The following is a 14550-nucleotide window of genomic DNA, read 5'->3' on the forward strand; positions in this document are numbered from 1 at the left end:
ACAGCCAGCGCACACTCTAGAAGTACCAAAAGAGGTATAAAAGGACTTGAAGGGCCTAACAGAAAGGAAACCACTGTTCATAGCAGGTCCAGATCCGACCCTTGCTCCTGTTACTGCTGCACGCGCCTGGGTGAGAGGTGTAAAGCCCTTGGGTTGCTGATTGGGGGGATGCAGAGGCTCTGGTATTCTGTGGAGATCCTGATGTCTGTTGTTGTTTTAAAATTAACAAATGCCAAGAGCTAGGAAGCCTGCACTGTAAGCGGCTCTGATGCCTTTGTCATTCTAATAAGGCCTTGTCAGTGGTTCCCCCCTTGGTGGGTCCCGACACGCTGAAGGATGTTTTCAGGCTTCCTCTCAATCTGGGGGGGGGGGAACAAGTCATTTCTTCTTTTCCCTGATGTACAAGAGTTAGTCTTTGTTATCCAGATCCCGACCTGTGGGACGAAATTGAATGGGGTGGCCTGTTCTAGCACCCCAGCAAAGGTTACCCACATTGTACCAATCTCCTCCATGTTGTGTCAAGCCACCTAAAATATCCAGCGTGTCATACTTTTGTGGAAAGTATTGATTCTTGGACAATAACTCTTATTCTTATTGCTTCTAAAAGGGTGCTGGTGCCAGAAGAAAAGGATGATTGATGGGAAGAAGACACCAGATGATAGAAGCTCATCTTTTTTGCTTCCGATACTGATTTATCAGCAAGTTTTGGATATCCCTAGTGAGCTGTGAAAAGAGAGGATCACTCAGGGTTATCGGCAGTGCAACTGAAGGCCCACCACGCTGCTAAATTATTATCTGCTCCTGGACGTCTTTTTTTTTTTTTTTTTTTTTTAGAAAGACTTCTGAAAGTCGCTGCAAAGAACAAGCTGCAAGTGGCTTTGAAATACTGTGGTTTCAATATGGTCAGCTTCCACCAAAGCTCTGTGCTTCCTAGAAAAGGCACTATATACTAACATTTACTGTTTGATAGTGTAACCTGCAATTTTTATTTTTTTTTTAATAAATTTACAGAGCGTATACACACACCTATTACTATACAAACGTAGAACTGCAGTTAAGCAACAATTGTTACTGTCATTAAGAAGACTTCAAAGGATTTAGAGATGCATTTATCAGGCTTGCTGTCACTTCATGCCCTTTGGGTTAGCGTGTCTTCAGCAATGCAGCACTATGCTTCCGAGTATGGACATTATGATGTGTGTAAGACTCTGATGAAATCAGATGAAGGGATAGTTTGGGAATACATGGCCTGTCAGCCGGAATCCACAGACATGACCAAATACCTGAAAGTGAGACTGGATCCCCCTGACAGCACCTGTGGAGAACCTCCTGAGATATTCTGTGCCATGGTAAGAAAAATGATTTCAGTCCTTCATGCTGTTTCTCATATGCTGGTATTTTACCTCTTCAGATAGGTGTTTGGCATTTTAAATCTTAGCCATTTTATCTCTTAGTTACTGTACTCTTCTCACTGTGCATATTCACGAGTGTATATATTTATATATCATCGCTATATATATATATTATGCTTAACTAAAAGTGGGCACTGGCAGGAGGCCCCAACTGCTGAGGAGCATGCTTGCCTAGCTTGCAATTTACGCACCCATTCATCGAGCTAGGCACAAAGCTCAGAGTGTATGTGCATAAATTCCAAGTCCTGTGGATGCAAGGGCTAGTGAGTTATACATGTATGCACTAGCATGCATGTGCACCGCATATGCGTCTGAGGAGCTTACATGCATAGCGGACATGGGGCCACAGGAAATCAAAGAGCTGGGGGGCTGGCTGGAGGCTGGAGAGTGGGGGGAGAGATTGCTTGGATCGGGCTGAGTGCTGGGATCAGGTTGGGGAAGGGTTCTGAAGTGTGCTAGGGCTGGGCTGGGGGAGAGAGCGAGCATTCTGGGCTTGGGCTGGGGGTTTAGAGTGTGATGGGGCAACCTAGGGAAGGGGGATGAGCATAGGGGACTCTGGGGAATTTCTTTCACTATCAGCTAGTGTGTGTGTTTGTAATATCTACTAGATAAATGAAGCTTGACCGACGTGCCGCAAATGCGCAGTAGAGAGCAACTCTACCGCGCATGCGCGGTCAGCATGTCGGTCAGAGCTTGCCTGTAACAAAAATGGCGAGGAGCAGTAGCAGTAGCAGCGGCGAGGAGCAGTAGCAGTAGTAGTGGCGGCGGCGCGCGCGAGGGAGGGAGGGACCTCCCCCGGAGATCTTCCGTCTGCGCCATCCAAAGGGGTTGTGAATGAGCTGGGAGGGGAGGGGAGGGGATTGAGAGAGGGGGAGTGACTGAGGGGAGGGGGGAGGGAGGAGAGAGTGAGGGGAGGGAGGAGGGGGAGGGGGAGGGAGGAGAGTGAAGGGAGGGGGAGGGAGACTAGAGGGTGAGGGAGAATGAGGGGGAGGTGGGAGGGGGAGAATGAGTGGTAAGGAAATGGACCCAAAAAAACCCGTCAATGTAGCCCGTTGTTACGGGCTTAACGGCTAGTATTATATAATACACATACATAGTGACAGGATGCATACTGTGTCGTCCTCAAACATTTGTAACTGGAGGCAAAAAAAAAGGCAATTGGGAAGCACTTGCCAAAATTTATATACAGCTCTTTACAAAGTATTTCAGGCAGTTGTCAGGAACCCCAAAGCCAGTAACTCCTTTTAGACAAGGAACAAAGCCCCCGCACCCCCCCCCCCAGGAATAAAGCCTTTTGAGAATGACCAGTGTAGCGAGCACTACTGAATCTCTACTTAAAGGATCATACCAATTAATGAAATGGCTGAAGGAAAGTTACGTTTGGTTGGGTTCCAGCTCCCTCGTGTGGGAGAATTCAATGGTAGAGTCCTTGCCTATGGAAACCCAAGCCGCCATTTTGTAGGTGTGGACTTTGAGTTGCCCTTTCCAGAGGCAGCAGCTATCACATGCTTGCTTTGTGCTTGTGTTTGTTTTGGGAAGAGGACCTTTGGGGTTTCTTGGAAGGGAAGATGGGGCCATGGATTAGAAGAATAGATGCCATTCTTCCATTTTAAAACTTCCAGCTTTTTAATCCTTTTGTTTGGAGGAAGAAGTGCTATCCACCTTTCTCGCTCCATTTTTGAGTTACCTTTTGGAAACGGGTTTATTTTTATCCTGTGCCTGAGTTCCCAAGGGCCCAGGGAGTCAGTGCTGCCATCTAAAAGAGTAGGAGCCTCTTGCCCTGAGATGCACATCGACCTTTGAAGGGCACTGAAGGAATGGATCCTCATTCATTCTTGGGAGGAGGAGAAATTGGATAGAAAAGACCAGCGGCACCTAATCCGATGTTGACCACTGTGCTATCACCTGGATAGTAAAGAGAAGAGATTGGACTGGGAAGTAAGAGTATATTCTGTTCATTTTATGGGACTTTAAAGTGGATCATCGGAATTGGATTAGAAAAAATATGAATCCTATCAGTTTGGAGGAAGGTTCTAGACTTTACAAATTGGCAAGGATCAGGAAAGGACTAAAGGATGCATTCAAAGTCACAGATTTACTGAGGATCTAAACTTGTAAATGGATTGGATTGAATAAGGAGTTATAAATAGTCATTTTCGCTATTCCACCATCAATTGTTCATAAAAGTTAAGCTGGAAACCTCAATCAGCTTCCAGCGTGATTACTATTACTGTTGTATGTGTAAGGGAAAACTCTTGGTCCCTCACTAACTAAACTGCTCTAGTGTAAGCGCTGAATTAGGATTGGGTCATTTGGAGACCACCCCTGTCAGGATGCCTGGATTGGCTGGCAGTCTGTATAAAAGCAGGCCGTGCACAAGGAGTGAGGTGCCATTTTGAGTTGGTGTTTTGGAAAGCAGTCCTCAGTTCAGGCCCCCTATAGCTTGATCCAGGGAGAAGGGACTTTTCCCTGGCCATTACCCCCTAAGTCTTGAAAGGGGGGGGGGGGGGGGTATTTAGTGAGAGTAGAAGAGGAGTTATTGTTGGATAGCTGTTTGTTTTGAGAACAGTTTTTTTCCCTTTTTAGGTCCTGATCCTGCCCATCCTTGCCTATGGGAGGTCAGGATAAGATGCTGTGACTCCTTCCTCCCATGCTAAGCAGTAACCTGACAGAAAAGTAAAGGGAAGCAGTTTCTAAGCTTTGGGAAGTTTTGTTCTTGTTTGTTTTGTGAGGGAATGTTTGCCACCGGTGCCTGTCCACAAAAAAGGGAGAAGAGTCATTAGATTTTTAGACTTTTTTGGGACAGCTAACACCAGAGGTCCAGAGCTAAGAGAAAGATCCCAGTCCCCAATAGGAGGCTACATTAGAGCACTAAGGGACATGCAGTCAGCTTTCAGACTCTTTCATTTTGGTGAGAAGATCAATTGGAGAATTTTTCTTGCTAATTGGGACTTACAGTATTTTTGGTTGCAGTACATTTGATTTCGGAACACTCCAACAGAGTGTCCAGTGTCTTTCATGAGCACTAGAGGTGCCTTCAAAGTAAGGACATCCTAATTGTGAGTACAGCGGGGAGAGAGACAGACAGCAGAGAGATCGAGAGGCTGTGTATGGTCCCCACCCCCATGAGCCTTAGAGGTTAAATCCTTCTCCCCGTACCCCGGCATCCCGGGGCCTACAGTGCATTGAGTAGAGCAGAGAAGGACAGAGTTGGGGGGGAAAAGTGGCTGCGGGGACCACAATGTGACCCTGCATCCCAGGAGGTCCCTAAAGATTGTCTTGATAACGCTCAAGACCATGGAGAGAAGTCTTACTCCCACCAAACAGAGAATCTTGGAACTCCAAGAAACAGAGACTTAGGAACCGTAAGAGAACTTTGAATATCTTAAGCCCATGGATTTAAGGGTGGGCCATGAACTCCTCAGTAAACCTCAGACTTTATTAAAATGCCTGTCACTGCTGTTCAGAACCATTGTCTGAATAGCTACTATGTTAAACAGATGGTCACTTTCAAATTAATTGAAATTTTCAAATGTTTGGAACACAGTAAAAAAAAAAAATCAACCCTCCAGCTGTAAGTTAGACATTCATTTGCTGCCTTTATTTGCTAAGCCACCTTCTGTTTAAGAGAGAGAGAGAAACCTTGCACAGCCACTGTAAATCCTGTCGCAAGGAACTGGCATACAAAGGTCCACTTTGGTGGTAGTAAACTATAAGAAATGTATGCTAGCAAGGCATCTCTGTCCTAAATGGAAATAAGCGCAGCTTCTATTGAATTTGCTAGTAACTAAATAACATTTTAAATATTTAGGGGTTGATTTTAAAAATATACTCGAGCACGTCCATGTGTGCATGCTTCCCGGCACGCGCACATGAACGCACAATTTTATAACATGTGCGTGCCAGCGCTCGCATGTTACAAAATCCGGGGCGGTGCACATAAGGGGGTGGGGGGTAGAATTTTGCAGGTTTCGTGCGGTGATGCATCGCGGCCTTCCCCAGTTTCTTTCCAGTCCGCTCTGGCAGGGAACTTCCCTACCACCTACCCTAATCTTCCTTCCCACCCCCTAAATGTTACGTACCTTCGGGGGGGGGGGGGGGATTTGTTTTTTAAGTTGCTGCTCCTCCGGAGCAGAAGCAACTTGCGCACGCTGGCAGTCGGCCGGCACGCGCTTCCTCGGCATAGCAGCAAATGGCCACCATACCGGCGCCTCCAGCACCTCCCCACCCCCTGGACCACCCTCTCTGCCCCCCGGACCATCCCTTTTCTTCAGCCCGGCTATTGTGCGTGTAACGAGGGTTACGTGCACAGCTGGGTCCCTTTTAAAATGTGCGCGGTGCACACAACGCCCAGCCACGCACATAACCCCCGTTTTATATGCTCACCAGCCATTTAAAATTGGGCCGTTATTGTTCCAAGTTTATTCTTTGCATGCTTTCATGCATTTTAACCATGCAAGACTCTTCTCCCTCTCTCTCTCTATATCTGGCCTATGACTCCTCCCGCTGTCACTGGAGGTTAGACCGACAAAGAAAGTTTCCGACTGAGACCACTCTCAGTATGCTTTAATGGGAAAGAGTGGAAACAATTCAGTGCTTTGTTTTTTGTACTTTTTGGTAGTGGGGTGCATGGGTCAGAGGAACATTAGAGCAGTGAGTGGGCTGCAAACCAGAGTTCAAATCCCACTACTGCTTCTTGGGGCAGGTCATTTCAGCCTCCATTGTCTTGGGTATAAACTTAGGCCTAGATTTATCAAAATGCTAAATATAGCACCCACGAAATAAAAAGGGGGTGTGCTTCAGCTAATTTCCTCCTCCCACATTATTTTTGAGAGAGAGAGAAAGACCAATCTGAAAGTTTACTATTTTTATAACCACTGTAAGAGGGGGCACTTTTAACTCAGGGTGAGGTTTGGGGGGTGGGGGTAGGTTTGTGGGAGGCAGTTTTACATAAACAGTCAGAGGTACGAACAGCAAAGTTGGCATCACTGAAGAGTTTCTGTCATTTGGAGCAATGAAAGGTAAAAGAGGAGTTGATTTGTACAATATTCTCTCTACCTAGCTTGATTGAAGCTAGGTAGAGAGTGCATCAAACCTTTTTGGTCAGTAACGCACAGCTAACGCGGGCACAAGGCACAGAAAAACGGTGTCGTTATTTCCGGCGTTAAAACCCGTGTTACTCTATCACATTTGACGTTAGGAGCCACTCCTTACCATTAACTCCGCCCAAACTTCTCCCACTTGCATAACAAATGTGACATTTGCATAGCAGTGTGCAATTAAATCGAATAAATAAATAGATAAAAAATTGACAGCTCTTTAATCCAAAGGTTCTGAATGTTTCTGATCTGAAAATGAATACAGATCCGTGAGGAGCGCAGAAAGAGAAAGAAATACTTAAGCTATGTCTCCAAGTCGCCTTCTGGGTGTGTACCGGTTAGTGCTCTAACTCATGGTAAGGTTTCTAGGTAGATTGAGGGCAATTTTCAGTCCCGTTTATTTGGGTAAATGCTGATTTACCCAGGGAATTCTGGTCTGTCTGAAATGCCCCGGAGAGGCTAAAACTGAGGTGATGCACAATCTTTTAGTCACACGTAGGGCCTGATTTCCTAAGCTCTTTCCCCCATTCTGTGTCTGTGGGGTGGGGAGGAAAAGCTAGTAAATCGGACCCTAAAAAGGTGCGTTGCTTTGGGCGTGTTAAGGTTGGGGGCATTTTCAAAAACCCCTGATCCCTCATCCTGTCATCCCCCAGGGCTTGCACAAATAGCACAGGCACGCGGCTGCTTGTTTTCCTTTGAATACTAACTGCAATGTATGGGGGGGTTCAAAGTAGACATGTACCCCGCAGATAACCCGGGCTATCAAAATTGCACCCAATAGGATGAATGTGTAATAAAACAATTTTTGTTCTGTAATGCCTGGGAGCCTCATATCAAGGGATACAATGAGCTAATCTTTGAAGCAAATAAAAAAAGGTTCTAAAATAAATAAGGTGCGATAAGGTGCATTTTTCTCCTCTCTGGTGCTAATCACAATCCAGAGAACGAGAGCCCCTCAGTCCTGTTGTCTCCAGTCCCATCCCCAACACCCACAGACCCTGATATCCCAGCATCATCCTACGAGAAAAAAGGGCACAGCCCTTTCCTAAAGCTTCGTTCAGTGCCCTTATAACACGACCAACAGATGTCACCATTACCATGACGGCTGCGGCTTCCTCCCCTCGAGTGCGTGAGTGCACCTCCATCAGACGTTGCTGATGTTGACCAACAGGAGGAACAGGCATGGGGCCGTTCCATCAACACCCTTAATTATCATTGTGAACAGCTTGTCATGGTAATGTTTATATAGCAGTGATGGTGCATTCAGTACTGTACTGCTCCAGAGAACTTGCAGTCTAAATCTGTAGTTAACGTGATTTGTGCAAAGTCCCAGTGAATATCTGAAATGTGCATGTGGGTCTTCAGTTTCCCACGTCAATATTCCATTCCCTTAGCCAGTTATTGAATTTTGGACATGTTTTAGTGCCACCCCCGAATCCACATTCCCCATCACTGTTTGTTTTTATTCACACTACTAGACATGCCGGCATGGACACAGTATGATAAAACGCACCCACAGATGGCTGAGACTTGAGGTGTGATTTTTTCCTTGACCTGGAGAGTCTCTAGTTTCATTACCAACAGGCATGTTTGAACATGCACCCTCTCGCACCTGAGTTTGATTGTGATTTATAAAATGCCTTTGGGTTTTTATTTTTTTACACTTATTTTAAGTACAAAATGATATAAGATGGTGAGTGGAACATGGGTGGGTGTCATATTAGTATACAACAAGCGGCCTGCTCCTAGCCGCCCATCACACAGCTCCAGACAGAGCATTCAGTGCATTGGATTCTGGTGCTGGTTGCCGTACTGATTTGGCAAAGGTCATTGTTTTCATTTTCCTCACTGCCTTTCAAGACTTGCAAAAATGGCTTGGTAAAGTGAGTAGAAGGAATGAGCATTTTTTTTTTTTTTAACTCCCAGGATCATGTGGCACTTTTTTTGCTCTACACATTCTCTTTGGTTCATAATACAAGGATATGTTGATGTGTCACTTTATTCAGCATGAAAATGTGTTGCCATTGTATAAGATTGCTAATAATTACTATTGGTGCTTATGGGTGTCGTCATGTTTTCCATGGAGTATTTTGCACTGTGTAAAGATAAATCAGGAAAAATTGCTGGTGATTTTAGCCAAGACTTCGGAAGGGTGTTGTACAGTACAATGTACTGTTTGCAAGCACAAATCCTGAACATAGGGAATGTCTTTTTAATTTTGTTTTATGATCAGTAGTTTTGTTGGAGGCATATGCTGTAAACAATTTAATTCTGACAAAGTGCAGACATGGCTGGTTAGACAATTTGCTTGTTTCACGGTCTTGCATTTGACTTAGACAGAAGGGACACTGTACCTATTAATCAAGGCAACATCTGTGCAGTGTCACTAGAAAAAAGGTGGTAGTGGAAAAGAACTGCAATCCAGTAGGTTGGCTGTAGACACATCTGTTTGAAAAGTTCAAGCTGGGCTTAAGGCAAGGCTACAGCTGACAGAAAGGAGTAAGACAATGTGTCCTTGGAGGACCCAAGATGCATTAGCATTGCACTGGGACACTAACTGCTTTTTGTCACTGGGCAGCAGTGTCCTCCACCTGAGTGAGACAGGAGTTATTGTCGGCAGTGCATTAAAGCAGAGTCCATTGTGTATATTTGTTCTTGGTACCATATCACAGCACACGTGGACTGAAGAAAGGTAACCATTACTAAATGCTGCATCTGTTCCGGTGTGTTGTCCTTCAGCATTGCAACGGTGGGCACGCTGGGCACTGATTCATGTGTGGCTGCTTTGTGCAGCGGTGGCCAAATGTCCTTATTATGCAGTATAAACCTTGGCATGCATGTCTTTTAGGAAGCTGAAATGGCAGTACAAAGCCATAATGTGCTTTTCAGGTTTAGACAAACTTGTCTGTCACATCCTAATGGAACACCCCGGTCACTTAACAATGGTAAAATTATCTGCAATTATCTCCAGCTTTCAGCTAATTTTCTAGATAGGTTAAACAGAAGCTTGGAAAGGAAGCCTACAGACGGAAGAAGGCAAGTGCCTTTCTACAATTTATGGAGTAGAAGTGCTGATGACAGTGGAAATGTGAGCCCTTGAGTGCTGCTATGGATTTCATAGCCAATCAAAACTAAATTAGGAAACAAAGATTATTAAAAAGTCTTCTGTGCATGTAATTCTGGCATAATATTATGAGTTGGACATTAACGGTATCCCTTGGAGACTTTCGGCATCATTAATGCAGCATGCCTTTAATTACAAGAAGGCTCATATTACGAGAAAAACATAAGAAAAAATAAAGTACTCTGTGGTGCTGTTAGGAGCATGGTTATATTATGTTTACTGAAATAATTAAAAGAAGGGGTATCATTTGTTTTCTGAATAAGGTATAAGTCACAGTTTGAAATGAAAATATATTTTATCCCAGTAGCTTTATGCATAGTTTGTAAGCACACCGAACCAATTCAGTGCCGAAGTGACACTACTGTCTTTTGAGAAAGTTCTGTCATAGCCAGTTCACAGCTGGGGTGGATTTTTGGTTGGTAGTTCCCCCTTTTCTCTTACTTCCAGCTCAGTTGGAACCAGGACTTGGATTCTGGTGTCATGACCCTTCATTCACAACTACCCAGGGATTGTTTCTTCCCTATTTTTAGTAAATTCCCCCCCACCCCCCCCCCACACACACATATCCCCCCCCACCCCCCCCCACACACACACACATACACATACACAGGACAACAGTTCTGAGACCAGGAGCAATGTATCAAGGCCTTTCCAGAACCCTGTATTGTGGGTTCTAAATCTGACCACCTAGTGTCACCCTTACTGATGATCAGACCTTCCCCTCCCCCTCCCCCCAGGGCTGTGGGCACTGTTTTTGTAGTATGCCAGGCCCAGTTGATCCAGGGATCTGGTAACCAAAACAGGACCACCAGGCTGGCCCAAACCTACCAGTTCTAACTTGTAGCGCATACTTCATGCAGGTGATCATGGTTTCCTTCTTAACTAGAATTTTAGTGTCTCATGTTGGCAGAGTCCAAGGCTCAGAGTTCAACACCAGTTGGCCTTGAGAAGAAAAAAAGCATCAGGCACCTGTCCTATAGTGATACCTGCTGGTCCCTTCTTTGGAGGGAGTTTTCTGTTGCTGTAACAGTCCACTTTTGAATGATGTGTGAAGAAGTATTACAAAATGGAGGAAAAATAGATATAACAGAACTTAATGAGGGAATGTCTGCTCAGTCCACCATCCTGTAGGAAGAGCAGCATATGTGCCTGCCTGCCTGCTTGACTAAGAACCACTGTAGAGAAGTCTGTAGTCAGTTGGAGGAGATACAGAATTGGCACTGGAGTTGGTGGACCGGCCTATTGGGGGCTGATCGATAGGAAGAAGAAAGAGTGAGCTTTGTGCTAACAAAGCACATCCCACCTCAAGATTTATACAGAATATTTGCCTAGGTAAATTACTATTTTCAAAAATGTTTCCTCCATGAATTCAGAGCCATAAAAGAAGGCAAGGTGACTGATGTAGTGTGCTAGTCCTTTTGTGGACAATTTATTTATGGGGTAGATAGATATTTACCCAAGGTGCAATGGCTTGGCTGAAAAATGGCTGCACTTCATTCATTGAAAGTGTCCAAGGTCTTCCATAGCATAAAGAGCATGCCTCCAGACTATGAGGAGGCTTTCCCAGGGACGTGTTTAGGGTCGGGGAGGAAAGCAGCACATATGTGTGACATTTTCACAAGTATGCACACCATTTCCCTGAATCTGTACACCGATGTGATATTTCGATCGAATGTCGGTATATAAAAGAAACAAATAAAAAGAAACAAATAAATCTTTCTGATGTAAACCTACCTAGTCACGACAGTCTGCCCTATGGGGAAAAATACTAAGAAGAAGTTTTCTTTTTTGGCTTTGGCAGAAAAATATAGATAGCCAAGGTTAGCAAAGAATATGCCGGTAAAAGTTCAAATTAATTCTTAAAAGCCATTTCTTGTAGTACCGAACATGGATTTCTTCTTGCTTAGAGGGTCCTCAGTGGCTCCACACAGAGATGCTATTGATGGAAGCACTGCAGTCTGGCACCAGAATTTTATCAAAAGGCTTAATACGAATGAGGCGCAAAACAGAGACAAAGTTTGCTTAATGTTCTGTCAAACTTGCAACTTTATTATCCCCCTGCACTTTAATGGAAAAAAGTAGCAAAAGGCAAAAAATGGGGATGTTCACAAAATTGGCTGCTCTCCAAAAAGGGGGGTGGTGGGAAAATTTGTGAATATAGAAAAGAAATTCCACAAATTGCTCTTTTCTTGCCTGTTCCTTTAACATTTTTTCTGTTTCTAGGTCGGCCGATGTATTAAACTGCAAAATGTTTCAGCAAAATGCCCATAAATGCACAAAAATGTGGGCATTTTGTAGGAAATGTTTCACAAAAACACCTTTTGCCAAAATCTTTCACAGAAATGTGCTTTGCAGTAGTACATTTTTGCGCTTAGTCCAGTATGAGCGAGTGTTTATTCAAATGGTTCATGAAAAGCATCTCATTAAGGTGCTGTTTTGTGAAAATGGGGGTGTGAAAAATCTTTGTGAGATTGTTTTTCACCAAAAAATAACTTACCTCTGTGGAGCTGTTAGGAGCATGGTTATATTATGTTTACTGAAATAATTAAAAGAAGGGGTCTCATTTGTTTTCTGAATAAGGTACAAGTCACAGTTTGAAATGAAAATATGTTTTATCCCAGTAGCTCTATGCATAGTTTGTAAGCACACTGAACCAATTCAGTGCCTGGTCGGGCCCAGGAAGCGGCAGATCATGCGAACTGCCACAGGGATTTAAAGGAGCTTCGCGGTCTTTGCAAAGTCCCTCCACCCCTTCAAAATGTTTTTAATGGCCCTGGAGTCCCCCCACTTGCATCCTTGTGCCCTTTGTGAGCCAAAAATGCCTGTTAGAGGCCCATGTCAAGCCCAGCACTCTTGATCCCCCAAAATCATTGAAAACCCCCAAATCGGGATCACCCCCTTGTCTCCTGAGCCTGAAAAAGCTTCCCTGAGAACTGCAGGGGTCTTTGAGTGGTAGAAATAATTCCCACTCACTCCTGTCCCAGACTTACCTGATTCCAAAATGGCATTGGCTGACCGCAGGAGCTCCTCTGACACGGACCAGGTTTGCGTGCTGCCATGGCCGGGAGCACACGGTTTTGGCCACTGCACTACGCGATAAAGGTCTTGTGCAATTTTGCTACAGATGCTAATAGTTCTGAACTCATTAGCATTGGTAGCAAAATTCTGCAGAGAATGACCACTAAACTGTGATTAAACACCACAGGTGAGTACATGGGCTTCAGAAAGCTGAGTATTTGTGTTTCGCTGTGGAATTAAAGCATAGTTAAAAAAATATATATATATTCAGTGTCTGATCAATGGGGGGTGGGGGGAAAATGCTTTAAATGCTGTAACAAGTTCTAGGTAACGGAAAGAAAGCCCAATTTATTCTTTTACAAGAACCTGGTGAGGTTTGGGGGTCCCTTGTCGAAAAGAACTGATAGTCACAAAAGGCAGGAGGAGTCCCGTTGAAGTTGGGATCATAGCAGCAGCTAAAGGAAGGCGCTTGCTGCAAGCGATTTTTAGCCTTGTTATATGACAGGACTGTCCCCCATCATCTGCACGCCAGGAGGAAGGGAAAAGTGGGATGGAAAATGCTAGAGAGCAGTGAAAGTGAGAGGCCCATCTCACACGGGCTGCCATGCAGGAAGAAGATCGGCCTGCATTCATTCTGCTGCCTACATTTTGTCAATCCTTTTATTCTGCACTTCTGACACTATAATGACCTAATGTCAGTGCATCTCTGTTAGCTTTTTCTTTTGACATCTTAATGACTTCTCCTGGAGGGAGAACTTTAAAACCTTTTTAGTATTGTTATAGCACTTAGAATGACATCATAAAAACGCCTGGAATGGTTGGGACTGTGTGGGTGACACATCTATTAAGATAAATCTTCTGATGACTTATGAGACAGTGGGGCACATGCCGCCTTCAGATCCCAGGCAACTAGCTGAAAGCATGCTCCACTTGATAGTTTCAGAAACTGCATGAGGTCTGAAGGCCCTTCAGAGGAGACATGTTGTCCGAAGACTGTTCTGAGTTCATCCTACTGCAGTATGCGCTGAACTTTTGGCGTAGTCTGGACCAGCGGATTCAACAGAGAGATCCTGTGCTCAAAATATTGATTTTGAAATCAAAATAATTAAACATGCACTGAAAAGAGCTAAGCCATAGTAAAGCATTAAGTGTCGTCTCTTGTTTATAAAATGATGCCTTGATATTGAATTACAATAAATCCCCCAGGTAACATTTTTTGAAAACCTGCCGCAAAAACCTTAAAAAATAAACAGTCGTACTTGGTGTGGCCCGCCTTCATTTCAGGCTCTTAGGAGTTTCAAAGGAGCTTGTTCTTAAACTCGGGGGGGAGGGGGGAGGCAAGTTTTCATTACTCCCCCTCCCCCTGGTGCCAGCAAGCACCTTCTTTAGTACTTCGAAAGAAAAGGGGTGAATTCCAAAACTATGGAAGTGTAAGCACAGGAGGCTGCCATGAGCTCTTCCCTACCTGGGCTGTATTTCTTTCTCAAGGTGCTTCTGCAATCATCCAGTTAAGGGTCTCTGTACTAAGCTGTGCTGGCTCTAACACAGGTCTTAACTAATGCAGGCAATTAAGGCATATTAACACCCCCCCCCCCGCATTAGTCTGTTCCTGTTAACATGGCCTAAATTGAAAAACATTTAAATGGATAAGTAAAATGGGTTAGCATAAGTTGTGTAAAGTAATGCAATTTGAATTAACATGCCATTAATGCTGTAATTTAGGTGTAGTTCAATGTTAGTATTTGTCTCATGAGGCTAATACAAGTGCTAATGGGTGCCTCCAGTGCCCTAACACCACCTGACATGAAAGAGAAGTGGCCTCTCCCCCCAATTCACACACCCTCCCTTATGCACCTGCCTTCCTTAACAGAACCCTTCCCTTGAGTGAGAAAATCCC

The 14550-nt window shown here is 44.4% G+C and overlaps 1 protein-coding gene across 3 annotated transcripts in view; it reads left to right on the forward strand.

The window, feature by feature from the left end:
• NTNG1 (netrin G1) overlaps positions 1–14550 on the forward strand; it is a 512747-nt gene that overhangs the window by 23236 nt on the left and 474961 nt on the right. For all 3 annotated transcript variants that reach the window (XM_029618449.1, XM_029618448.1, XM_029618447.1), the window contains exon 2: positions 608–1349. In XM_029618449.1, coding sequence (XP_029474309.1) covers positions 1104–1349 — 246 coding nt within the window. In that variant the 5' untranslated portion in view covers positions 608–1103. The remainder of the gene's footprint in view (positions 1–607; positions 1350–14550) is intronic.

Source organism: Rhinatrema bivittatum, chromosome 10 (genome assembly GCF_901001135.1).
Source record: "Rhinatrema bivittatum chromosome 10, aRhiBiv1.1, whole genome shotgun sequence".
NCBI lineage: Eukaryota > Metazoa > Chordata > Amphibia > Gymnophiona > Rhinatrematidae > Rhinatrema > Rhinatrema bivittatum.